This window comes from Gossypium hirsutum, chromosome D04, assembly GCF_007990345.1.
Source record: "Gossypium hirsutum isolate 1008001.06 chromosome D04, Gossypium_hirsutum_v2.1, whole genome shotgun sequence".
Classification (NCBI taxonomy): domain Eukaryota; kingdom Viridiplantae; phylum Streptophyta; class Magnoliopsida; order Malvales; family Malvaceae; genus Gossypium; species Gossypium hirsutum.
Genome location: NC_053440.1, coordinates 47,439,611 through 47,465,943, shown reverse-complemented (window position 1 = coordinate 47,465,943; position 26,333 = coordinate 47,439,611). Strand labels below are relative to the sequence as shown.

General features: G+C 30.8%; 1 protein-coding gene across 1 annotated transcript; it reads right to left on the bottom strand.

Annotated features, from left to right (window-relative positions):
* Positions 1 to 19,736: 19,736 nt before the first annotated feature.
* LOC107939370 (transcription factor DIVARICATA) lies at positions 19,737 to 22,388 on the bottom strand. Its single transcript, XM_016872700.2, has 2 exons — positions 21,090 to 22,388; positions 19,737 to 20,832 (listed from the first exon to the last, which is right to left on the bottom strand). Exons 1-2 carry the CDS (start codon positions 21,512 to 21,514, stop codon positions 20,331 to 20,333), a joined length of 927 nt encoding a protein of 308 aa, XP_016728189.1. The 5' UTR covers positions 21,515 to 22,388; the 3' UTR covers positions 19,737 to 20,330.
* Positions 22,389 to 26,333: the final 3,945 nt, after the last annotated feature.

Here is a 26,333-nt window from a genome sequence, read left to right as displayed (position 1 = left end):
AATCCAGAAATCATTAACATCTTTTTTTATTATCTTGGCACCAAAGGAAAATGCACAATGAAGTTTGAAAGGATTGTCAATGTTATCATTGGTGGAGTGACAACAAGCTGGCTTGAAATTGGAACCTTATCACCATAAAAGTTAATCATTAAGTACACAATCTTGCAAAATTTAGTTGTTAGAAATTGGATTTTCTTAGAGCTCGAATCATCAGTAAATAAAGAATTGAGAAATGTGCTGTATAAGATTTAGAGAGATATTTCCTTTAACCTTGTAAAGCTTATATTTAAACAGATCATTGAACATGCTGAGTCATCAGTCACAAGGGAATTTTTACCCTTTTCTTTTATCATTTATCACATTCTCAAGGAACAACACAATATCTTGGTATCTAAGGATGAGGTATCTACAACCCCACATTCTTTCAAGATCTAGAAGTTGTTTTCCACCAATCGTGTCAATGATCTCTCTTATGCAACCTTTGTTCATGTAAATGTTCAGACAGAACAAGCTCGTAAACCCTTTGTGAAGGTTGCTAAATAATGACAACTTCTAGATTTCTTGAGGGGGGAGATGGATTCACACACTATTAAAATTAAAAAATTGATAGCTAAGAAGGCCAAATTGTTTGAGTTGATTTGTGACATCAAGAAATCACCGTCGTAAGGGGAGCAGTTTAGAGCTTTTTGACAAAATGGATTTTAGCTATTGTTAAGGGGAGTTTGTGTTCTTGTTGGTTACTGTTGCTATTTTTTGTTTTCGTTCTTCTTGCTGAAGTTTAAGGTAGGGCTTATTGGTTTTATGATTTTGCCGCTAATTTTATGTTTAGGAAGTTAATTTGTACTCTTGTGTAAGAAATATTTTAATGATGTATTTAACATCTTTAATGAGTTACTTATTCAATTTATATTTGGTATCTCATGGGTGTTTGTGGCATGGTGATTGGGGGAGTATTGATCATTTGGTTATGTTTCTTTTTCAAAAAGCCAAAAGGGGAGATTTTTGGAACTATAGTTGTGCATTGCTAATTTTTTAACCCTGTTCAAACAACTCCTTGAACTGCTACTGCCTATTCACTCTCATGTTTAAACAGATGTCGAAGTAGACCTTGGGACTACAGTCTAGACATGACTTCAAGATAGTTCAAGTGGAATTAGATGTTGGCATTTTTTTTTACTTTGACCTTCATGCTTATGTTCACCATAAGCAAATGATTATTAAAACATGTTTTTACCTCACGCTAAACCATGGTGATCAAATTTGGCTGATTGAAGAAACTTGAATATCTACATGCCTTATCAAATAACGATTATCCTTATCCTTTAAGACTTTATCTTGGGATTAAAATGATGAATTTACTTAGCTCATAAGGCTTTATCTTAGGATAAATATTGAAGGTCATTATCCCTGATTATTATGCAATTAAAAAGATGAAATGCACAAAATCTGCTAAAGGAAGTTGTCATATTGTGTCTATAAATAGTTAGCTTATTTGCATATGGAGATGCATCTTTGGAGAGTGTTTGTGTTGATTTTGTTTTTATTTATATTGTTGTTTTATTCTTGTATTTCACACTTGTTTCTTAGGCATTATTGGATAGATTTGAATCTATTGTAAGTGAGGTATTTGGATGAGTGATTATAACAAGTTCAGGTTATCTATTGGGGCTGCAATTACTTCTTGTGTAAGGATAAACTAGGCTTTAGCCAATAAGTTATTAGATCAATTGTTGAATAAACCATTCACTAAGCGACGCTCCGTGGAGTAAGATTATTTCGAACTACGTTAGCAAACTTGTGCAATTATCTCTCACTTTATTTTTTATGTTTATTACCTTTGTTCATTTTCTTGTTCAAACTTTTGTCTAAACAACAGATTGGACATTAATTTGAAAAAGTAAATCGATTGCTGTTTCAAAATTGATTAAAAATAATTTTTCAATTATAATAATTTAATTTAAGATATTATATTTATCAAATAAAATAATGAAATACAAAATCTAGACAAAAAAAATATTTAAAGTTATTTATTATATTAATATAAAATTTATACACAACTACAAAATAAGTTTGATATAACTTAATTGATACAAACAACCAATCTTGTTTATTATATGGTAAAAAAAACTAATTATATATGACGTGGATATTATCCAACACTCACCACTATAACCTTAATTCGGAAAGGAAAATCATTTTCACTTTCTACTAGATATCGTGATCGGTATCTTGAGGTAGGCCAAGAGCTATCTATTCAAATAAAAAATTACATGCACTTTATCGTAAAATATGAGATAAACTGTAAAAACATCTTAAAATGCAGTTAAACCGCGTCTGATGATCAAACTTTATATTATCTCTTTTTATTTCTGGGTTTGAGAGAAAATATATGTTAGCTTCATTTGATGGTGAGAAAAAAAGCTGATACATGGAACCTGACCAAATGGATGGTGTCATGTATATGTGTGGTTGTTATTAAGAATTTAGGAGGATTATCTTAAAGAAAAAGCAGTAAAATAAACAGCATCAAAACAATTGAATGTGACAAAACATGCCCCCATAGGTAGTGTTAGAGATAAGGACCTGAGATGAACCAGAACGATGCAACCTTGTCTGTTGTTGATATCTAACTATTCCACATATAGGGGGACCTACAACATTTAATATCAGTTTCCACCAATGGTGGCATATCATGATGCTGGTCCCCAGATTGGTAATTAGAAACACAGCCTTTTGATTTTATCTGTCATTCTATTGCAATCACACATATATATCTATAATTCCCAAAAGTTTCCAAACCTCTCAAAGTCATATTTATATATGAAATGAGTTAATATAGAGGGGTGGTTGCGCACCTTATTTCTTAATTATATGGTTGAGGATTTTATTTATGTTCATGGGAATAGCTCATATTTTATAATTAATTGTTTACCTTTTCAGAGAGCACTCGCGACGAGAAAATTAATCATTGTTACTGATAATGAATACTTTGGGTCGACAAAAAAATTTAATATATGTTAAAGCCTAACCAATACAAGAGATGAGAAAATAACTCGAATCTTATGAATTTCGAATTGTATAAGAATAATTTTTTTTTTGAAAATCAAGTTGAAGAGAGAGAATCATTTATCTTTATTGATTATAATAACATTTATTGTACCTACAGCTATAATAACCCCAACAAAGTCGAAAATACTTTTTGCAACAGCAATTTGAATCTTTCGTCAGTTAGGATGTACTCTCAACATTCATGCATCCGGTCAAGTTTACCGATGATAAAGTTCTTAATGAAGAAAAAATAATCGACCGGCCATTTTGGTTATGAAGAAAAAGAATCGACCGGCCAAATTTTGCAAGGTTAATTTAGGTCAATACTTGAAATATTATATAATCATCTTAAAGTCTAACCTTAGTGCATTAATTAAATGGGTAAACTATACTTGTATTCACTCAAATATTGATAATTTTTTTTTGGTCATCAACTGTGAAAAATTATAAAATGATCATTCAACTATTCAACTTTTTTTTGTCATCAACCCTTAAATGGCCTACAAAAAGATGATGTGACGATTTTTAAAATTGATATAATAACAACTTTAACTGTCAACATTTATACATTCTGTTAATTTAATTTTAATTCTAAAAAAATTAACCTTTAATGTTTACACATAATGTAATTCCGTCTTCTTCTTTTTTTCAATTTTATTTTTCTTTGTGATCCTTTCACTTAAAAAGTAAAAAAAGAGTCTATCAATTAAATTTGACCAAAAATATGCCAAAAAAGGAAACACCCAAAAATCAAATATAATAATTTTCATCTTTTCTCATTCTTTTAAAATTAACCCTCAATGTAAAAAAATAAAAGTAAAATTGCAAAAAAAAAAAAGAAGACCAAATTACATAATGTGTAAATGTTGTGGGTTACTTTGTTTTGAATCAAGACTAAATTGACACAACATATAAATATTGAGGGTTAAAGTTGTTATTATGCCAATTTTAAAAGCTGTCAAATTATCTTTTCATTAATAATTTAATTGGTGCTGACCAAATAAGAAAAATTCGAATAGCTGGGTAATCAAAAAAGAAAAAAATCAAATAATTAGATGACAATTTCGTAACTTTTCATAGTTAAATGATAAAATAGAAACTTACAAATAATTGAATGAGTATTAGTGCAGTTTACCCTAATTAAATTTCACTTAGTGATTTCAAGTCAAAAGTTAAGAATCTTCATCCAATTATTGCATTTTTTTAAAAAGATCTGATGATTTTTGCTATTGTTCCCCCATTTTCTTTGGATAAGATTCTATATTCACATCAAAACTTCAGTGCTCCGAAAAGAAAAAAGGAAAATTGAATAGGTTCTTTAAGAGTTTATAGATCATCCAATATGCTGGGTAGCTTAATTATGAGATTCTAGAAACATTTGAAAATTATGAAAGCCACACACAAAAAAGGCAATGCCACAAAATGTTTTTGACCAGGATATATACCCCATAAGTTCCTTGGTTCTTAGGGGATCATCCCAGCCAAGGTTCCTTTCGAAAGTTAAATAGTAATTTACACATTAAGAATTTAGAAGTGTTATACAGAATTGGGTGGTGGTAGTCGAATGTGATTCACAGAGCTATTTGTAATGATTTTTAATGTATTTAAAGAAAAATGAAAAAGTTTAGCATAATCTCACTAGTGAATGTAGATTCTTTGGAGAAGTGTTTTATTAAGGAGAATTTAATAGCAGAATCACAATGAATTTATTACATAAGTCTTGTTGAGCATGCAAAAGATAGATGTTAATAAAAGATAAAGTTTTATCAATTTTAAGCATCCAAAAATTTAATTAGCTTTATGCAAAATTTCCCTTGAACTTCTGAAAGATCAAGATACCATTCCGATGAAAAAAAAAGGAGTTGGTTTCCATTGCAAAATGATATATGTGTTTGGTTGGAGCTTTTGACATATGGTGCTTACTTTCCACTAACCCTTGTCTTTGTTCATTTTATTCATCGTTTTGGTAATGACAAATTAAATATTGAAAATGCTAATGATGTTTGGCAATGGTGCATGCATATGTATATGCAATGCTGCTCATTCTCTCTCTAACAGGTAGAATATCAACAATATCTGCTAGTTACCTAATTGGTGATAACATCAATTAATTCAATAACAAATTTTGTTTGTTTGTTGGATTAAGAAAAGAAAAGAACAAATTTATCGGAAGTAATAGAAAACGTTAAAAGTCATGTGCCATTTTCATTTGCTTAAAATGGAACCGTGTCCATTAGGATGTTTAACGATAGTAGTGACAGTTTTCGGCTGTTCATGTATTCTTATGGTCAACTGTTACATGCGTCAAGATTAGCCATTAAATAGAACTTTCTGCTGCCGTTTTAGACCTTTGCGGGGGAAAATAACGGGAAATTGTCGTTATAAAGAGAAGGGACAAGGACGTCCTATGTCAAAAAAGCATAACTGGAAAAAAATCTAAAGTGAAATAATTTTAGCAAGAAACTATCTACACATTAAAAAAATTATAATATCAAATTTAACCCTTAATATTTATATTTTTTTTTTGTTAATTTAGTTCTTTTGAAAAAGAGAGTCAAAATGATGTTTTTTTTAACCAGAATACTAATTAAAATGTTAAATTTTTAAACGCATGACAATTCACGTGTACTCCATGCTAAATTTTTTAAAATTTTTATATATATTTTTTAATTTTGATTTCTTATTTTTATAAATTTTGAATTATTTATTGATGTGACATATAAGATAAATGATGTTATGTTAGTATATGTACACATGGACTGCCATGCAAGTTGTCACTCCAATAACATTAAAATTTAACTAAAATTGAACTCTTTTTAAAAAAATTAAGGGTCAAATTTAACTAAAAGAAAAAATTAAGTGAAAATGTAAACATATCATCATGTCAAAGAAAAAGCTATCTCATGACATTTATAACTTGGTCGGTACTGCTCTTAAATCACCTTTATTATTTTATTGCAATGAATAATTTGAATTTGAATATTTATGAATATTTGATTGTAGATATATAACAATATTTATGAATATTTGAATATTTGCAATGAATATTATTTGTAGCTATTAATTTTTGGAATTATATACTATCGAAATTCACGGATTAGAATAATGAAAATTTAGATTTTTTTTTTACGAATAATAGTTATAAATTTGGATATCTGAATCTATGATCTATTTTATTTTTGAAGTGTATTTAAAAAATATTTTTATACTGACTAGATGTGGATATTTAACAGATCTCGATATCTAACAGGCCGTAATCTAATTAATTAAAATTTAAAGAGTAAAACTGAAATTTAATTCTAATAATAAAGGAATTTAAATTTTATAAAAATTGCAGATATGCGATTAGCTTCCATCGGTATAAACAAGCCCTACGTTGTCGATGAATGGTCCGTCGGGGGGCCCTTTTGATGGTCCACTTGCGGATGACCACAAGCATGCACCCTCACATCTCTTTCTATCTTGCCAATATTGCTATTAGGTTCATTCAATGGCTCGAAAAGGTTGGCGTGAACTTGAAATTTCTTCACCAGCTTTCCATTTTGGTGACTAATAATAATGCTGTATCAAGGCGACAAGCTGGGATACGCTGGATGCATGTGCCTAGTCTCCAAGCTCAGTGTAACTAGATTCAATGACTTTGAACCAATAAACCTAGTGGCGGACCCAAGGTTCCGGTCCTCTTAAAATAGAAATTTTTTTATTTAGGCTTTTTATAATTTATAAAATTTTAAATTAATAATAGTAAAATTATTTCTCAAAAATAATAAAAATTTAATTTAATATTTTAAAAATTATAAATATATAGTCTATTAAAATGATAAAATTATATTTTTACTATCGTAAAAATATACAATTTAATTACGACCCAAAAAAATTTTTCTACTCTGTCACTAAATAAACCCATTCTATGTTTCAGGCTTGGCCACGTCTTCTAACTGCATTCGCAACATCCTTATATAACCTTTCGTAGCAAACAGATTGGCCCATCCCGCACCTATGATAGCTGCTCGGCAACCCACTAAATAAAAAAGGACTTGATATATTCATAACGTGTCTGTGTGGGCAGTTTACAAGTGAGTAAAAACTGGACATGAACAAATCCGACAGACCCAGATGGCATTGTAAGAAAACTGAACATCCATGTCAAATAAGCAAGAAGATGAGCTTGTCCTTTTCTCTCCACTATCCGATTGAATTTTTATTGCTTTGGATTGGGATCACTAAATTTCAGTCAAGACTAGCGTGCTCAGTGACTAGTGCCACAAGTGAGTGGTGAGGAAACAAGCAAGGCTGGCGGCTAGCAATGGTTCATGGTTCCTATATACTTGTTACCAAATTAAAACTGCTGTAATCCTTGACGTGCTGCATGGTACCCAGCACTGGGCATCACTTGGATATCCATTTTGCAGTCAATGCGAGGTCTTTTTTAAACCATTTTTTTATTGGATAACAGACTAGGCCACTATGTAGAGCACAAGTTTCCGAATAGAAAATAGAAAGAAAGACATGAAAAAGAACAACAAATACAAACTAATATCATCAAACAGATAACAACTCATTGGTTCTAATTATGAAATTGAAATTAATTTTCTCAACAACCACTTATGAATGGTTGGGAATATAATTCAGCAAATATTAAATGAATAAAAGTTGTAAGAGCTGATTCAATGTTTCCTTGAATCCAATATGTAATTCCTGCTTCCATGGCGTCCGTTGGTAGAAATGTGTACCAGAGCTTTTATTTTTCTTGGTCAGTACGTAAGTATATAATTAGGCTCGATACAGAGGCGATTCTAGGGGGCCTGGTATGGGCCCCAGCCCCAAAAATTGTGATTTAAGCTCTCTAATTTTTTTTAAAATTTTAAATTAGTAAAGGTAAAATTACACTTTGCTCCCCCAAATGATAAAAATTCAATTTAATACTTTAAAAAATATAAAAATATAAACTATAAAAAATTAAAATTTCATCCAACCCCCCGTAAAAAAATTGTTCTAACTTCTCCCCTGCTTGCATACTTTGAATTAGGAGATTTTAAGGTTCAAGTTGTACATTATTTACACTATTTTAAATTCGGATCCACTAAAAGAAAATTGATATTTAACAACTAAATTTAGTAATGACATTTAGTGATGAATCTTTACTTATTAATTGCAACAAAATGATTCATCATTGTGAATTCTCTATAATTGGCAAATATTATTTTATTAGAAATAAATTTAAAATGGCATTATATAATTTATTTATTTTTATTATTAATTACAATAATACAATTTGTTACTGTGAATTTTTAATTAAATACACAACTGTTATGAATATTTTATTAAGTGGATGTCCATCATAATAAAGATAAAGTTTTGATGTAGTTTAAATTCTAATAGTTATTAGAATTAGATCTCTACTTCTTTTATACTTCTTATGCCTATAAATAGAGACTTGAATGAAGCATTATAATCATACCTTTGATTAATAAAGTACATTTTCTATTGCTTTCATATTTTCTTTGTTCTTTATTCTCTCCATCTCTCTTTATTTTATAACACGTTATCAGCACGATGATTCTCTATTTTTTCAAAATCTTTCGAAGTTGTCCCACAGATCAAATTTTTTTTCACATTAAACTTTCACCCTTACAACTTCATCTTCGGGATGTTGAAAGATTCAATTTCAGAATGAGTTATGGTTCTTATTCCCAATTTTTGATTTATTGTACAAGCATGGGTAAAGTATAGATTTGGTAAGAAACTTTTATATTTCGACCATATTTTCTTTTTCAATTAAGGTATGACTACTATTAATTTTTATAAATTTCACATTCTGATGGTATTTGATTTTTGCCTTTCTAGGTTACTTTTTTTATTATGTAAAAGAGATAATTGTTGATTAGATATGTTTACTATTAATGTGGTATGTTTTCTCTATTATTTTTTTGGTAAATCATTCTTTTTGAAGTTTTTTAAATTAAGTTATATTATGCATAATATTTAGATGTTTTGATTATTAAATTCTTGTTATTAAATATTCTTGAAATTTTAATTATGGTGGAAAGTGTTATTAACCTACCATTGTTGATTAAAGTGAAATTTGATATGATCTATTGAGTCTTATTAACTTGCTAATGTTGAATGATTGTATGATATCTTTTAAATTGAACTTATAAATATTTTATTAGGGCAAGATTTTTATAACATATATGTGGTATTAAAATTTGGTACAATGTGTATCGGATAATTTTCAAGCATCGTACATGAAAATTTTGATTATTTATTAAATGATTTTTACTATTAGATTATAAATGTTATTACGAAAACAAAGTTGTTTTACTACTTGTAATAGTGCTCGTGATAATAGTCAAGGTGATGACGATGATGTTAAAAATCTTCAGGTATATTTTACTATGTTTTATTTATTATATCATGTTTATTATAATTCGAGACTAATCATGACAACATGAATAGATAGATTTTGATTTGAAATCTCACGCATGTTTGCGATGGTGATTATGAAATAAAGAATCTATTATGATGATTATAAGTTAGTCCTATTAGATTGTTGCATTCCCCAAAGTGAATGTAAATATAAAGAAAAATAAAAGATATACTCATGGATCACTAAAAGTGGGAACATAGTAATAAATAAAAGAACAATAAGAGTTCTCAAGATAACTCTTCAAAGTGTAAAGATAACTCATGTTATCAATGTGATATGAAAAATTATTGGCCACATATGTGGCGTATGCCCAAATATTTTGTTTTTGTTAATATTCTTTGAGTAATGATATAAGAATGTAGTAATGAATTTTATCATTACAAATAGAAAATATTTATCTTATTTGGTACTGAAACAAACAAATATTATTCCAATATTTGATAGTACAAATTAGTTGAAAGCTCTAGAAGATCTAATATATCAATATCTAAAAAGCACAAAAATTTGCTATTCCCTAAAGTGAATACTGCATATAATTATTTGAAAATTATATTTATTGACTTGGTGGCATTATAGGCTTCACATTGATTTAGACAATTCCAGTAGTAAATGTCACAATAGTACTTATATGTGGATACAAATTAAAAAGAATGATAATAAAATTATCAATTTGTTACAATTTAATACAATTGAAACACATGTTACAGTAAACCAGAAGTTTACTAATAGAAATGTGTTTACTACTTAGCGTGACCAGTTAGACCATTCTGGATTGTATATGATGTGAAAATTAATTGAGAATTCATATAGACATCCATTAAAGAACCTGAATATTTTTTAATTTAAAGAATTCTCATTTGTTACTTGTACTCAATAAAAATTTATTCTTAGAAACTCACTAGCTAAAGTTGAGATTTAATGTCTTGCATTTCTGAAATGAATATGGGCCCATTTGTCCACCATGTTGATGGTTTTGATATCATATGATTTTGGTAGATGCATCTACAAAATAATCACATGCGTTATCAACTCGCAACCTGTCGTTTGCAAGATTGCTTGTTTAAATGATTAATTTTAGATTATGCAACTAAAACAATTCATCTTGCTAATGTTGGTGAGTTTACATCCCAAGTTTTCAATGATTATTACATGTCAATTGGGATAAAAGTTTAACATCTTGTAGCTCATGTTCACACACAAAATGATTTAGCTGAATTATTTATCAAATGCCTCCAGCTAATAGCTAAATCATTACTTATGAGAACAAAACTTTCTATTTCATCATGAGATTGTATTGATTTGCATGTTGTACGTATCAAGCCAATAAATTATAAATACTCTCCATTACAATTGAATTTTGGTCAAAAGCCAAATATTTCCCATCTTACAAATTTTGGATGTGCGGTATATGTTCCAACTGCTCCACCACAATGCACAAAGATGGGTTATAATAAGAGATTGAGAATGTATATCTATATGTGTCTCCTTATAATATTTTTGAGCTATTAATACGAGATTTAGTTATGGCAAGAGTTGTCAGTTTTACCAACATTAGGGGGAGAATAAAAAGCTGGATTAATAAAGTACTTCAAATGAATTATCAATGTCTAAGATCCTCGTACAAAGCAATGTGAACCAGAAGTTCAACAGATGATTCATTTTACAAATCAACTGCCAGATTCATTAAATCTCACATACTAGTTGAAAATGCTCCAATACGAATTGATGTTCTAATAGGGAAAACTGTTAGTGCAAAAGAAAGTAATTCATGCCTGAAGCGTGGAAGACTGGTTGGTTCCAAAGATAAAAATCCTCATAAAAGTAAATAAGCAAACATTCAAGATGACTTATAGTGGAGGCGGGGGTTCCTAAAGAGACTTATGAGACAACTAATTATAAAACTAAAGAAGAGATTCAAGTACCTAAAAATGAAAATGGAAATAATGAAAATAAAGAGATCTCGATAAGTTATGTCAATACGAGAAAAAGATGGAACAAAAATAAATTATAGTTGTCGACAACAATTTTTCTTATAATGTTGCTATTGAAATATTAAAAGAAAATGAGGATCCTGAGCCTAAATCTACTAAGGAATGTAGAAATAGAAAAGATTGGCCAAAATGGAAAGATGCAATTCAAGCAGAATTGCGTTCACTTTTTAAACGTGAAGTTTTTGGACCTATAGTCCAAACACCTAAAGGTGTAAAAGCCGGTAGGATATAAATGGGTATTTGTGTGAAAACAAAATGAAATTGATGAAGTCGTAAGATATAAAGCTCACCTTGTAGCACAATGATTTTCGTAAAGGCCCGACATTGGTTATGAAGAGACATATTCTCCTATGGTGGATGGAATCACGTTTAGATATCTTATTAGTCTGGCAGTATGTGAAAAACTTGACATGCATCTAATGGATGTTGGTACATCCTATTTATATGGTACACTTGATAGTGAAATTTATATGAAAATCCTTAAAGGATTTAAAATCCCCAAAAAAATATAGAGTTTCTTTAGAAAATTGCTTGATCTGATTAAAGAAAAGTTTATATGGATTAAAAATAATATGGACGTATGTGGTACAATAGTCTTAGTGAATACTTGATAAAAAAAAAGGTTACAAAAACAATCCAATTTGGCCATGTGTCTTTATAAAAAGTTTTGGATCAACTTTTGTGATAATTGTTGTTTATATTGATGGTCTAAATATTATTGGAACTGCTGAAGAGCTTCAAAATATAATAAATTATTTAAAGAAAGAATTTGAGATGAAATATCTTGGAAAAATAAAGTTTTATCTTGGATTACAAATCGAGCATATAAAAGATGAAATTCAATGTCATTAATCAACTTATATAGAAAAGATATTAAAGAAATTTTACATGGATAAAGCACACCCATTAAGTACTCCAATGTTGTACGATTATTAGATGTGAATAAAGATCAATTTCGTCAAGAGTTTCTTGGTCATGAAGTTTCATATCAAAGTGTCATAGGGGCATTGATGTATCTTGCAAACAACACAAGACCTGATATAACTTTCATTGTAAACTTGTTAGCAAAATTTAGTTCTTCTCCAACATGTAGACATTGGAATGGGTATTTAGATATTTTAGAGGGACTATTGATATGGGGTTATTTTATTCAAATAATTTAAAATCCCTATTCGTTGGCTATGCTGATGCTGGATACTTATTAGATCCACATAAAAGTTGATCTCAAACAGGATATTTATTGACATGTGGGGGGTACTACCATATCATGGCGTCAACAAAGCAAACATTACTTGTTGCTTCTTCAATCATGCATAAATAATTGCAATGCATGAGGCAAGTCGAGAGTGTGTTTGGCTAAGGTTATTGACCTAATATATCCAAAAGATATGTAATTTGCCTTTACAGGAAAATATGTCAACTATCTTATATGAAGATAATGTAGCATGTATAGCTCAATTGAAGGGTGGTTACATCAAAGGTGATAGAACGAAACATACTTCACCAAAATTATTATTCACCCATGATCTTGAGAAAAAAAGGTGATATAAATGTTCAACAAATTCGTTCTAGTGAAAATTTAGCAGATCTTTTTACTAAGACATTACCAACTTCAACATTTGAAAGACTACTACACAAGATTGGAATGCGTCAACTCAAAGATGTAATGTAATGCTACCATCAGGAGGAGTCTAAAAACAAGTTGTACTCTTTTCCTTTAACCAATGTTTTGTCCCATTGGGTTTTCCTGGTAAAATTTTTTAATAAGGCAGCTTGTAATAGAAGATTGTCTACTCTTTTTCCTTCATTAGGTTTTTATCCCACAAGGTTTTTCCTAATAAGGTTTTAACAAGGTACATTATCTACCAATAGACATCCAAGGGGGAGTGTTATGAATATCTTATTAAATGGATGTCCATCATGATAAAGATAAAGTTTTGATGTATTTTAAATTCTAATAGTTATTAGAATTAGATCTCTACTTCTTTTATACTTCTTATGCCTATAAATAGAGACTTTAATGAAGTATTATAATCATCCATTTGATTAATAAAGTACATTCTCTATTACTTTCATATTTTATTTGTTCTTTATTCTCTCCATCTCTCTTATTTTATAATAACAACAATTAATAAATTATTTTTAAATGTTATTATTTTAACAACAACTTTAAAATATTGTTAAATAAATTAATTTTTTAATTATTAATCGTAACATATAATTTGTTATTGTGAGTCCTTAATCAAATATTAAATGACAAAATTATCTCTGATTAACAACAAAACATTCAGGTTCAATTTTGAAAAATTCAAATTTAATCCAATAATTTTTCATAAAAAATGGAGTTTGTGTTAACTAGCTTCAAGTAGGCTTATATAATGTCTATTTTGTAGGCATTGCGTTATTTTATTTTATTTTATTTTCTTCTTGTTTTGGCTATACAGAGATTGAAGTGTGATAGCCCAAAAATTCTAAGGGCTTGATATGTAATAATTATTTTTTTTCTCATCCTTTTCCTCCCACCTTTTTGGTCTTTTCACATTTTTTTCATTTTCTTTTCTTTCTTCCACTTTTCTCTTTTTTTTCTTTCCCATTTTCCCATTTTCTTTTGTTCTTTCTTTTTCATTTCTTCTCCCTCTTTTTTTTTCCTTTTCTTATCTTCTTCTTTTTCTCCTCCTCCTTTAACCCTTGTAACCACCACCTCTGCACCATCTAGTGGTCTTTTCCAACAATGATGTGGTCATCATCCTCTCCTCTCCTATTATACCAGTTTGGATTTTTTTCAAAATGAGTCTTTAAATATCCCAAATCCCGAACCATACCCTCCACTTTCTCCCCCTGCGATCTTGTGACTCCACCAACAATTCCTGGTGATTCATGTATAGGTGGAACAGAAGACTTTAATAGAAAGGCCATAACGTAAAAAGAAAAAATGCACCGAAATTAAGTATTGCGTCTATAATTACTCGATTTTCGTTGGTGTTGAAAAATTCAACTTTGAAGACCAACTTCTTGTATCAAGTTAGTTGAAAATTTTAATCTAAGAGTTTATGTGACATATATGAAATGATGGGATTGAATTACTAGGTGATTAAATTAGATAAATTATTAAGTATAGTATAGGGATTAGATTGAAAGGTTGATAATTAGTGATAAAGGACTAAATTAAGAGGTGACTAAAATAGAGAGAATTAAGAGGAGATTAAACTAAGGACTTATGAGCAAATTGACCATTATTAATGTTGAATTAGTGGATACCAATGATCAAAGCCATTGATTTCTACTAATTTTCTCATGGATGCATTATGGCCTTAAGATTTTTTATTATTAAGTTAATTAATTTTATATATACACATGAGAGAATGGGAGATAGAATGGCAAAATTTTGTTTCATCTTCATCCTCTTCTCAATCAAACAATGAAAGGAACAGAAAGAAAATTTATTTGGTTTTCCTTCAATTTCCATCCATCATTTAAGGACGTAGGTGGCATTTCAATTGAATTTTTGTTAGATTATTAATCTATGATGTTTAGATACAACCCATTGAGTAGATTTTGCAATTGTTGAAGATAGGTCAGTTTACCATTGGTGGAGCTTTAGATAATTTAAAGAAAGCTTGAAATCATGACTGTTTAATAGTCAAGCTTGAACCATGGTAAAAATGAAGGCGTGTGTGTTGAAACAAGACTTGATTAAGTATAGACAAGTCAGCCATTGAGGAATACTTGAAGCTATAGAGAGAGATGTTGAGAACTTTGGAGAAAATGATGCTTATTGATTGCTTGAGGTTCTTAGAATATAGTTATGAATTCAGATTTAGATCTAAATGGGAGAGTTATAAAATATGAGAATATCATATATTAGGTTTCTAGGGGACCTAAGTGAAAATGTGCATTCATGTTTGATTATAGTTATGTCCTTGTAGTTAAAGACGACACAGAAACTTTGAAGGTGAAGTGAAAAGAAAATACAACGGACAAGTCGCAATATCAATTTGTGCTAACTTAATTTGCTTTCATTACATGATTTCATTAACTAATTGTGTCTATAGAATGGTTAATATTCAAGGGTAAGTAAATGTGTGTTATTCCTTATTGAATTAGAAAATGAAATAATATTGGTAATTGATCGCATGAAAGGTATGATATGCTTTGTGAATTTGATGACATTGTGTGATAATATATATGTATATGTATGTATATGCTAGTGATATGGTGTGTATATGAAAATATAATGAAAAGAATGAAGAAACTATATATAACCAAGTTAATGGTATTAAGAATGTCTTATTAAACAATCTTAAATAGATTTTCGAATATAGTTGGTAAGTTATAGGATTCGTTATATCAAAGTTATTTTTAATGTTGGGTGCAAGCTATTTGCTAGTTCTTTCGAGCTTTGGGGGTCAAGAACATACCACTTTAGCACTGGGTGTGAATGATATAAAGAAATGAAATCTAGTTTACTCTATTTGCATATATGAGAATGAAATACGATAAGCATGTGAAAGATCATGCAAAATACGAACTAAGAGCCCTGGGAGCCAAATCATGAAATTTATATATTATCAGCTAGTTACCATTCTTGTATTAACAAGGTTTTTGATGCCTTATTATCGGCGTGTGTTTGTTTCATGCACAGGTGACGAATAGGTTTTGATAGTTGATGACTCTTCAGCAACATTCAAGTGCCTCTGCTTTTTGGAAGAACATTTTTTATAATTTTTTAAAACAACCAAAACCTAAATCCTAAAAAAAAAATATTTATTTAAAATAATCAAAAATTTTGAACTCTCGAAACTCTTTTTTTTCTCTTCCAAAAAAAAAAACATTTTGGAATAGAAAAGAATCTACCTTTTTTTTAAAAAAAAACTTTTTTATTTGCTACTATTTGTGTGAAATCACTTACCTGTTTTTGTGTTTGATTTATGTTCATGAGCATCTAGTTTGTAGATCTTGTGTTCTTTGAATAGTATTTATTTGAGTTTTGTAAATACAAATCTTTATAGATTAAAAAGTAAAGGTTTTTTTTTACAAAATTTAAGTATTTGGCTTCCAAGATTTTCCAAAACTTATTAGTTCATGTGTTGAAATCCTTTAGATCTAAATCTTATATAAGGTTTCAATTTCACGTTTTGTTGCAATTGGTGCATAAGAAATGGAGAAGAATCAATCATTTAAAAATAAATAATAAAATTATTAAATGCTTATAAATAACACCATGAAAATCCCAAAACAAAGAAATCCTAAGAGGACGTGGTATGATGGAAATTTCTGATTGTCTAAAGAATTTAATTAATTGAAATTGGCTTGGCATACAAAAATTGACATACCTTCTTGGAATGCAACATTTCTTTACAAGTTATTATCTTCCAAACAATAACATCCTTAAGAATCACATTTCATTATAATTATAACATAAGAAAACATCAATGTTTTTAAGTGGCGGTGGAGATTCTATCCAAGCAAAGATATTAGGTCTAAAATTGAGCTCAGATATTATTATACTTATTCATTAAAATTGGATCCAAATCATAATGGATATTTAAATATCCATCCATACTAAACGGGCAAATTAAATTGGTCTCAAATTATTTAATTAGATCCAAGTTCCAAAATACATCCACTAATTCAAACCAAATTAATAAACCTCAAAATTTAATAATTAAATATAAAATGTGAGCCAAATAATTCAAATCGAAATTCAACCTAATATATTGATTTTTCAATTTTACCTTTTAAATTCAATTTTCTTTTGTTGAAAGTAGGTATCCACAGATAATAGTGAGAGATAATCTAATATTAGGTCTGTTCATGGGTCGGGTCACTCAGTTTGGCCCAAAAACTCTCCTGAAAGTGGAAGAGTTTGAGTAAAAATATAGGCCTGAAAAATAAACTTGAGTAAAAAAATAAGGCTCATTTAGAAAATGGACCGAGCCTCAGGTAAGGCTTTTTTTTCCCGAGCTTGACTCGACCCTACCCGAATATGCAAAAAAAATATATTTTTTAATGTTTTGTTGTTTTTTTAATGTTTTGTTGTTTTTTTTACTGTTTTGTTGCTATTTTCTTTTTCTTTTTTTTACTATTTTGCTACAAATTTACTATTATGTTGTTACTATTTTGTTGTTATTGTTTAGATATTGTATAACTCTTATTTTATTGCTAATTTTGTTACTATTTTAGAGGCATTTGCTTGTTAAGTTGCACTTTAGTGTTATTTAAGTATACATATTTTTTAATTTATTTTCAGTTTGTTGGGAAACATTTATTTTAATGTTTTTAATATTTTTGATGTATTATATTTTTTTAAAATAATATAAAAAATTTAATACGGGCGGTCCGGGCTTGGGCAAAATTTTAGGCCGATTTTTGGGTCGGGTCGGCCTAGCAAATAGGCCTAAAATTTTGGTTGAGCCCGGCCTGGCCCATGAACACCTCTACTCAATACTGAAGAAGTAGAACTAATGCCAAATTAGAGGTGTTCATGGGCCGAGCCGAGCCCAACCAAAAATTTTAGGCCCATTTGCTAGGCCCGGGCTCAGCTTAACCCGAAAAATGGGCCAAAATTTTTACCCAAGCCCGGCCAGGATAAAAATGCTAAAACTTGGGCCCAGCCCTGCCCTCCCATATTAATTTTTTAATATATTTTTTAAATATATATAATACATCAAAAATACTAAAAATATTAAAATAAATATTTCCTAACAAATTGAAAATAAATTTTAAAAAGTATGTATACTTAAATAATACTAAGATAAATGCAACTAAACAAGTAAATGCCTTTAAAATAATTACAAAATTAACAATAAAACAAGTGTTAGGCAATATCCATACAATAACAACAAAATATTAGTAATATAATAGTAAAATTGTATCAAAATAAGGAGACAACAACAAGAAAATAACATTAAAACAACAAAAGATAGCTTTTTTTTGTCCTTTTGTGAATTCGGGCTGAGCTCAGGCAAAAATGGCTTACCTGATGCCAGACCCATTTTTAAACAAGTATTATTTTTTTGTTCAAGTCTATTTTTCAGGCCTATATTTCTATTCAAACCCTCTCACTTTACAAACGGGCCGGGTGAATAAGTCTATGTCAAATCGAGTTTAAAATCAATTATTCCGACTGTTATTAAGGGTTAATTAACGTATAATTCAAACTGAAATAATCTGGACAAAATTAAATATCTACCTTCTAAATTCAAATAATAATAGTAACAGAGGGAAAGTAATCAGAGTTTTCAATTTGAAGAGGAAAACAAAGAGAGCAGAGTGGGATCTGTGCGGTCCCAAAAATACCCAAGGGCTTAAAGAAGCTGAGGGCATTTTTGATTGAAAATTTTAGAATAAAGTGACCGAAGTGCTTCCCTATGCAACTTGCAAGAAAAGAAGGTGGATGAACAGTTAATTCATCCAACAGAAAATAAAAAAAAGTTTATTTTACTTTATATATTGCTGCATGCTGCCTTTAAATTGTTTGACAAGTTGGTGGGACCGAAATTTATACATGCATTGTGGTAGCAATACGGTGGCCACCGAGGTTTTCATGAAGCTTGCTGGAACAGCAAAGAACAATGGAAAAGCAGGCATAATGAAAAAAAAAGAAGAAAAAAGTAACCCTTTAGAAAAAGTAATACGGGTTACAGATCACATCAGGATCCCTCACTGCACTAACCAGGACCAAGATGCTTACAAAATTTTTAGTGCTTTGACCCAAATGAAAAGCCATGGATACTACTATTATTGTTATTATTATTTTCTTTTTGCAGGTATCTTTGAGGTCCATCCTGAAGAAAAGGAAAATGGAGACAAAAGATGTGGTCGCATATGATCTGGTATTCCTAAATTCCAATTCCAAAATCCCACCATATTAGAAGAAGATAGATGAGAATGATTGATCTATGATGCTAAGATTCCTTCACTGACCATTAAAAAAAATGGGAGTGGGAGGGGGGGGGGGGTTTGAAAAAAGAATCAGGGAGTCTTTGGCAAAAATAATCAGTTTAAAATCAAAGTGGAATGGAAGAATGAGATGCTTTGATTAGTGGTTCTTAACCTTGGATCAGTCAAGATTCTATTATCAACATCAGTCAACTAATTAAACTACCATTTACTTTCTTTTTTTCTTTATTGCCAACAAGGAATTTGCTATTAAAATATAAACCCGAATTTGCCAAAAAGACATCACCATTAAGCACAGTCATTAAACTATATCTTTAAAAAAGCATGCATTATGAGTCAGATAAATCAACATTTGACATGGCATATTGCTCAAATCACCTGCTTCCACTTTGGCCATATATCCTTTTAAACCACAATATAATTTCATTACAATAGCCTTATTAACTGCTTCAGTGCAAACTCATAAGCAACAACAAAATAACCCCTTGTGGCTAAAACACCAAAGCTGATCCATGGATTTCTTCATGTTGTCCCAAGTTAAGGTGCTGAACATCAGTGTTTGAAGCAAGGAAATATGAATTATTTCAGGCTCATATCAAATTTTAAGCCTCTATAGTACAGTCTGTCATTTTGCAGAGGACTCGGATCCACATGGTGGTATCTATAGAACACACACAATCAATCTAAGAATAACAGGTTACAACAGATGATGCAGACACACGACTAGACTAGAATTAACAAGAGCCCAAGCTTCATGTAAATAAGCTTTTATCTTTTTGGTTCAATGATTCAGAATTTGAATGATAAATCACAAAACCACCTAACTGATCTCTCTTTATAGTGGAAACTATGGACTAAAATGCATCTCCAAGATATACACATCACTAGTAGGCTTCATCTTCATCTCTTTTAACTAATAATAATACCTTGAGAAAAGTCTTCCCACATTATCACTCAGTTTATTGATGTTGTTGCATTGACTGCATCTGGAAAAGAGTGTTGTAAGATCCGAATTGAGATCTGGGAAGAGTTTCTCCAAGCAAATTTTGTTCCTCCAGCTTGGGTCCGTATGATGAAATCCCACAGAAGGGGGGCAGGAAAGCATTGCAATTACTCGTCCGGTTGAAAACCATAGCTGCTCCATTTTGTTGCTTCCATTCAAAGTCGATCTCTTTAGTTGTGGCTAGTTTAGCTTGCTGCTGTGCCTGTATGACTGCAGAAGAATCACTTGAAGACGAATGCTTGCAGTGATCCGGTGACGAAGAGGGAGTATCAGGGACGTTAACCGTTGTGATATCATGGATACTGGACCTCCTCTTGTCTTTCCCCCCGGTGACCTGCCTGATGAAGTATTTCTGAGCATGACTTGCCACTTGAGTCGGTGTTCGGGTAGTCACGAAATTGCGTGAAATATTTCTCCAATCCCCTTTACCGTACTTTTTAAGACCCATTAAGAATTGCCTGTCATTAATCATCAAGTCAAACATCATAAGCCGCTAGGAATAATGCTGAAAACCATTGAACGGTACAGAATTTGCACAACCAAGAAAAGCGACATGCACCAACAAAATATACACAGTGTTTACCAACCAACCACATTGTCAACATTCATAACAATTGCAAGATTCAAACAGGAAACTCCATTGATACCTGATATCCTAAGGACTGATCATAATTGTCAAATATATAAAGAACCAAAAAAAAGGGCTAGCAGTTACCTGTGTTCTTCTTCAGTCCATGGCACCCCTTTCTTCCTTTCTTGATCAGAAGAACGAGACCCAGTCCCTCTTTTACCAGGAGTGTAATAGTGTCTAAATCCATCGAAGCCTTGACTATCATTACCCCACTCCAATGTAAAAGAATCACGGCTATATCCAGGGATTGGAATCAGGCCAGCCTCTATATCACTCACATCTTCTTCCAATTCTCTGTATTGCTTGATGACATCCCCAACTGTTTTTCCAGGAATCATAGATGCCACCTTAATCCATCGATCAGGGGTATCTTTATCATATAAAGCCAAAGCATTTTCAAAGCACTTGTTCTCTTCAGGCGTCCATTTAGTACCTTCACTCTCTTGAAACAACCAATTGGAAGTGTGTAAATAAGAGGCTGGAGAGAGAATTTCAAGTCCCCTATTCATTTGTTACTGGTTACGTAAACTGCCAAAGATGATTTGCCCGTACGCAAAAAAAGAAAGAAGAAAACTATGCTTTTCTCCCTCTTTGAATGAAATTGTTCAAAGAGAGAGAAAAACCAAATTAGAAAAATGCAGAGAAGTATGGCTGTTTTAAATTAGCAACGAAATATCAAATCATAAAAACATTAAAATGGATTCGGTACCCTTTTTCACACAAGATTAAGTTGAGGAATCTCAAAAAAGTGAACTTTCCAAAACCCAAGGAAAATTCGAGAGCTGGTAGAAAAAGAAAAAGAAAAAGAAAAAGCAGATCTTTGCAAATATAAATGAAAAACCCTAGACATACATAGTAGATCCAAAATTGCCTACTACAATTACAACTAGAAAATTGATATAGAGATTAAAATTTAAAAACCCAGATCATAGATTTAAACACAAACTGGAAAAAAAAAAAAAGAACGCAGTAAATCGATGAAGAAAGCAAAAACACTAAAACAAAACAAAGAAGGTTCTAAAGAATTGGAGAGCTAAAAGTTGGGGGAAATCTTTAGCAGTTAATATTTTGTTAGGAAGGTAAAGCAAAAGCAAGAAGAGGAAAGAGAGAGTGCATGATAGAAATGGATTATAAGCACACTCTTTTGAGTTATATTTTGTACTGCTTACAAAACTATGAAACAGAGAATGATGAGACTGAAAGTGAAGGCAGAGAGAAAGAGAGGGGTCAAAGCTGCTAACTCGTGATTGGTGTTGAAGAAAACGGAGATTGTGGGCGCTACTGTGGCCAAAGCAACGCTATTTTTCTCTAAAATATTATGAGGGAAGGGTGATGGCCAATCAGAAGAGAGATATCGACGGACATTTGGCTTGTTGGTGAATGAAATTGGATGTTTGGTTTTCTGGTCTTTTTATTTGGAGAAGACCAATATTGGCACGTGAGATGTTTGTCTTTCGTGTCATCCAAATTTTTAATGGGAGGTGAAATGTGCTTTTTCATTACAAAATTAGTAGAGAAATTTGATTTTTGAAGTTAAAAGTATTATAAATATTATTTTTTGAGAAATTATTAATTGATAGTGGAATTTTTAGATTTTAATAAAATATTGATAAATATTTTATAGGAGTATAAAAAAAATACATGTCAATATTTTAAGGTTATTTGTGGAATAAAATAAAATACATTGTAAATATACAGAATACTCACTTTTATTTTTTACCAAACACAAAAGTTGAGATTAATGTATATAAGAATTATCAAATAACTTTATTCATATTAACTATTTAAAATATATATAAGAATTAGATTAATGTATATTTAGTTAAAAGGATTTCTTTATTCTCCCAATTTTGAAATTGAGCAAATTGATCGCTCTCAAAAAAATTAAAGCAATTTAATCCTCGTCAATTTTGAAAGTGAGCAACTAAGAACAATTAATAATAACGTTAATGTGTTGATTGCATTTTAGCTCAATTAACATAGACATTGTTGTTAGTATAGGAAGACGTGGGTTCGAGTGTGCTGAAACATATTATCCTCCTATTTAAAGGTAGGGGATGGGCTATAGGTAGTTCTAGGCACTATATTAAAAAGAGCAGATAAGATTGAAACCTATAATGAGATTGTTTAAAAAAATAATACTAATGACATTTATGTCATCTGTCAATTGTAATACTTTGATTGATATAGCAACAAAATTAGCCTTCGATGTTTACATATTTTGTCATTTAGTCTTAATTCTAAAAAAATCAACAAATTCAGCCTTAATTTACACAAATGTAGTGAGACAAATTTGATAAATTAACATCAAATTAACAAAATATGTAAACTTTGAGGGCTAAATTTCTTATTACCAAATCAAAATCAATTTCTTTTTTATGTTTGGTTCGATAAAACAAGTTTATTAATGTAAAATAATGTACAAGTCAACTTTTAAAAAAAACAAGTTTTTATTGTAAAATTTCTTATCATTTTGTTTTCTGCAAGACATTGTACATCATAACCTTCTCTACTTTCTCACCTACTCTAGAGAATAAATCTTTCCTTTCTCTCTTTTTGTAACACCCCTAACCCGTTTCCGTCATCGGATTAGGGTTGCGGAGTATTACTAAACAATCAGAAACATTTGAAACTTATATCATTCAATATTGTAATCACATCATAAATTATTCATACACATGCATATAGTCCCCGAATCGAGCCCTCAAGCACCTAAAAATAGTCTAGAAACAATTTGGGATCAATTTGAATCAGTTTGGAAAGTTTAGGAAAAAGATAAAAAATCTACAAAACAGGGGTCACATGGCCATGAGGCCAAGCTGTGTGCCTCACACGGCTGAGACACATGCCCATGTCTTGGGCCATGTAACAATCGAATTAGGGACACATGGTCGTGTCCCAACCCGTGTTCCCACCCGTGTAACTCTTTAAGTAGGGTCACACTGCCGTGTCACACGCCCGTGTGCTAGGCCGTGTAACTCATTGACTTGCACCCTAAATAATTCATCAAATGACACATGGCCGTGGCGCCAGGTTGTGTGTCTCACATGGCTGAGTCACATGCCCGTGTCTCAGGCAGCGTGGACCTAAAATGAACCTTAAACAACAAGTTTACTAATTCAAGCTTACTTGGACTCTAAGTAATCTATTTAATAGCCAAAAGACCTAATTAAAGTGACATTAAACAAGCTAAAACCATGCTAAATCAACCATCTTAAGTGCCTAACCAATGCATCCTCATTGATACCACAAGTGTATACAATTTTACAACAAAAGGAACTATCATTCAAGGCATTTTAAATCATACCATCTCACATTCAACCAATATGCCAAACATAGGCATCTCAATCGCAATATTCCAAACGCACTTACCATGAGCTTGCACTTAAACATCATACCTTATTTACATATATCACATAAGTTGACTATTTGCACTTAAGATCATATTTTAACATTTTACATATCAAAACAATAGCAATGACATACAAGCCTATTACATGCCATATAATCCAAAATGAACATTCCAAAAACTACCGAAAATGGGGAGATAGTGTGACTTGAGTGCCAATCTGACAGTCCAACCTTCAAAATATCTACAATAGCAGAAAATAAAACAAGTAAGCTCATTGAAGCTCAGTAAGTTCGACAGACTAAAATGATAAATCTTACCAAAATAAGTACAACAAGTCAAATAATAATACAACCATATGTGTTCCCTGTAACACCCCTTACCCGAGACCGTTTCCGGAGTCGAGCTCGAGGCATTACTTTACTTAACTTAAAAATTCGGGGCATAAAATTTTACTTTTGAAATTAATTTCACTATTCACAACAAAGTTGTCCACCTGCGCAGTAGTTACTAATTTAGTTATAAATCGAGTTACGAAATTTGAAATTTAAATCCGTAAATTTTCCCTGAAACTAGACTCATATGTCTTCTTACCATAAATTTTTTAGAATTTTTGGTTTAGCCAATTAGTACAGTTTATTAGTTAAAATCTCCCCTGTTTCACCACTTGACTATCCTGACCTCTTGTAACTTAAAATAAGCTTTCTCATTGTAGGATTTTCATATGGTGTTCTCACTTGTTTCTACAGAAAATATACTCAATAAGGAATCTAGACATATAAACTACAACTCATAACCATTGTTTTACAATTTTTAATGATTTTCTAAACTCAAAAAAGAGGACTCCAAAAACAGTTCTGACCCTGTCTCACTAAAATTCACATATCTTAAAATATAAAATCCATTTTTCTATACCATTATTTTTCTTTGAAAGTAGACTCAATAAGATTTAATTCTATATATCATTCACCTTCTAATTCATTTTATACTATCCTAGGTGATTTTTCAAATTCAGGTTACTGTTGCTGCTTGAAATCTGTTTCTTTGCAAATTTTACTCTTTCATGATTTCTATGCATGATTTATCACCTAAACATTTGTAACAACAAACACCTTCATACTCAGCCATTTTAAAAACCATTCATAATCAAATACTTACATATCATTCTTTAGCAAAATCATAAATAAAAACATTCAAAATAACTAAGTCCCTATACATGCTATAACCCAAACATGGTTCATCATAAAATACCGAGTTGTTGTCGTTGATAGTGTGGACGATCTCCGACGTCTTTAAGTTCCTGAAAGTAGCTTTACAATAGTATAAGAGAAAGAAAAATAAAAGAAGTAAGCATAAGCTTAGTAAGTTTACTAGCAAATAAATAACAACATTTAACACAAATAACTAACTCAAATGTCAAGATCTCTAGTTTACTCTTTATTTAATCTCATTCTCATTCTCTTGCTGGTTTACTTAGTTAACTCATGATCGTAACTTATTCTTCTTTTGCTGAAACATTGAATATCAATTGATAGTATAGTAAGTTCTTAACTCTTATAACTCATCTAAGCTTGCCATTTATGCTTTTAAATGAACTTTCATTAAAATGATCCGTTTACTAGCCCATTGAGCCACGTTGGAATAATAAGGATACTTGGGTCTTTTCTGATAATAACATGCCAAAGACATGTCCCTGACATGGTCTTACATGAGATGTTCTCATATTGGTGCCCATGCCATGTCCCAAACATGGTCTTACGGGAGACCTCTCATCTCGGTGCCAATGCCATGTCCCAGACATGGTCTTGCATGGGACTTCTCATCTCGGTGCCAACGCCATGTCCCGAACATGGTCTTACATGGGACCTCTCATCTCGGTGCCAACGCCATGTCCTAGACATGGTCTTATATAGGACCTCTCATCTCGGTGCCAACACCATGTCCCAAACATGGGCTTACATGGGACCTCTCATCTCGGT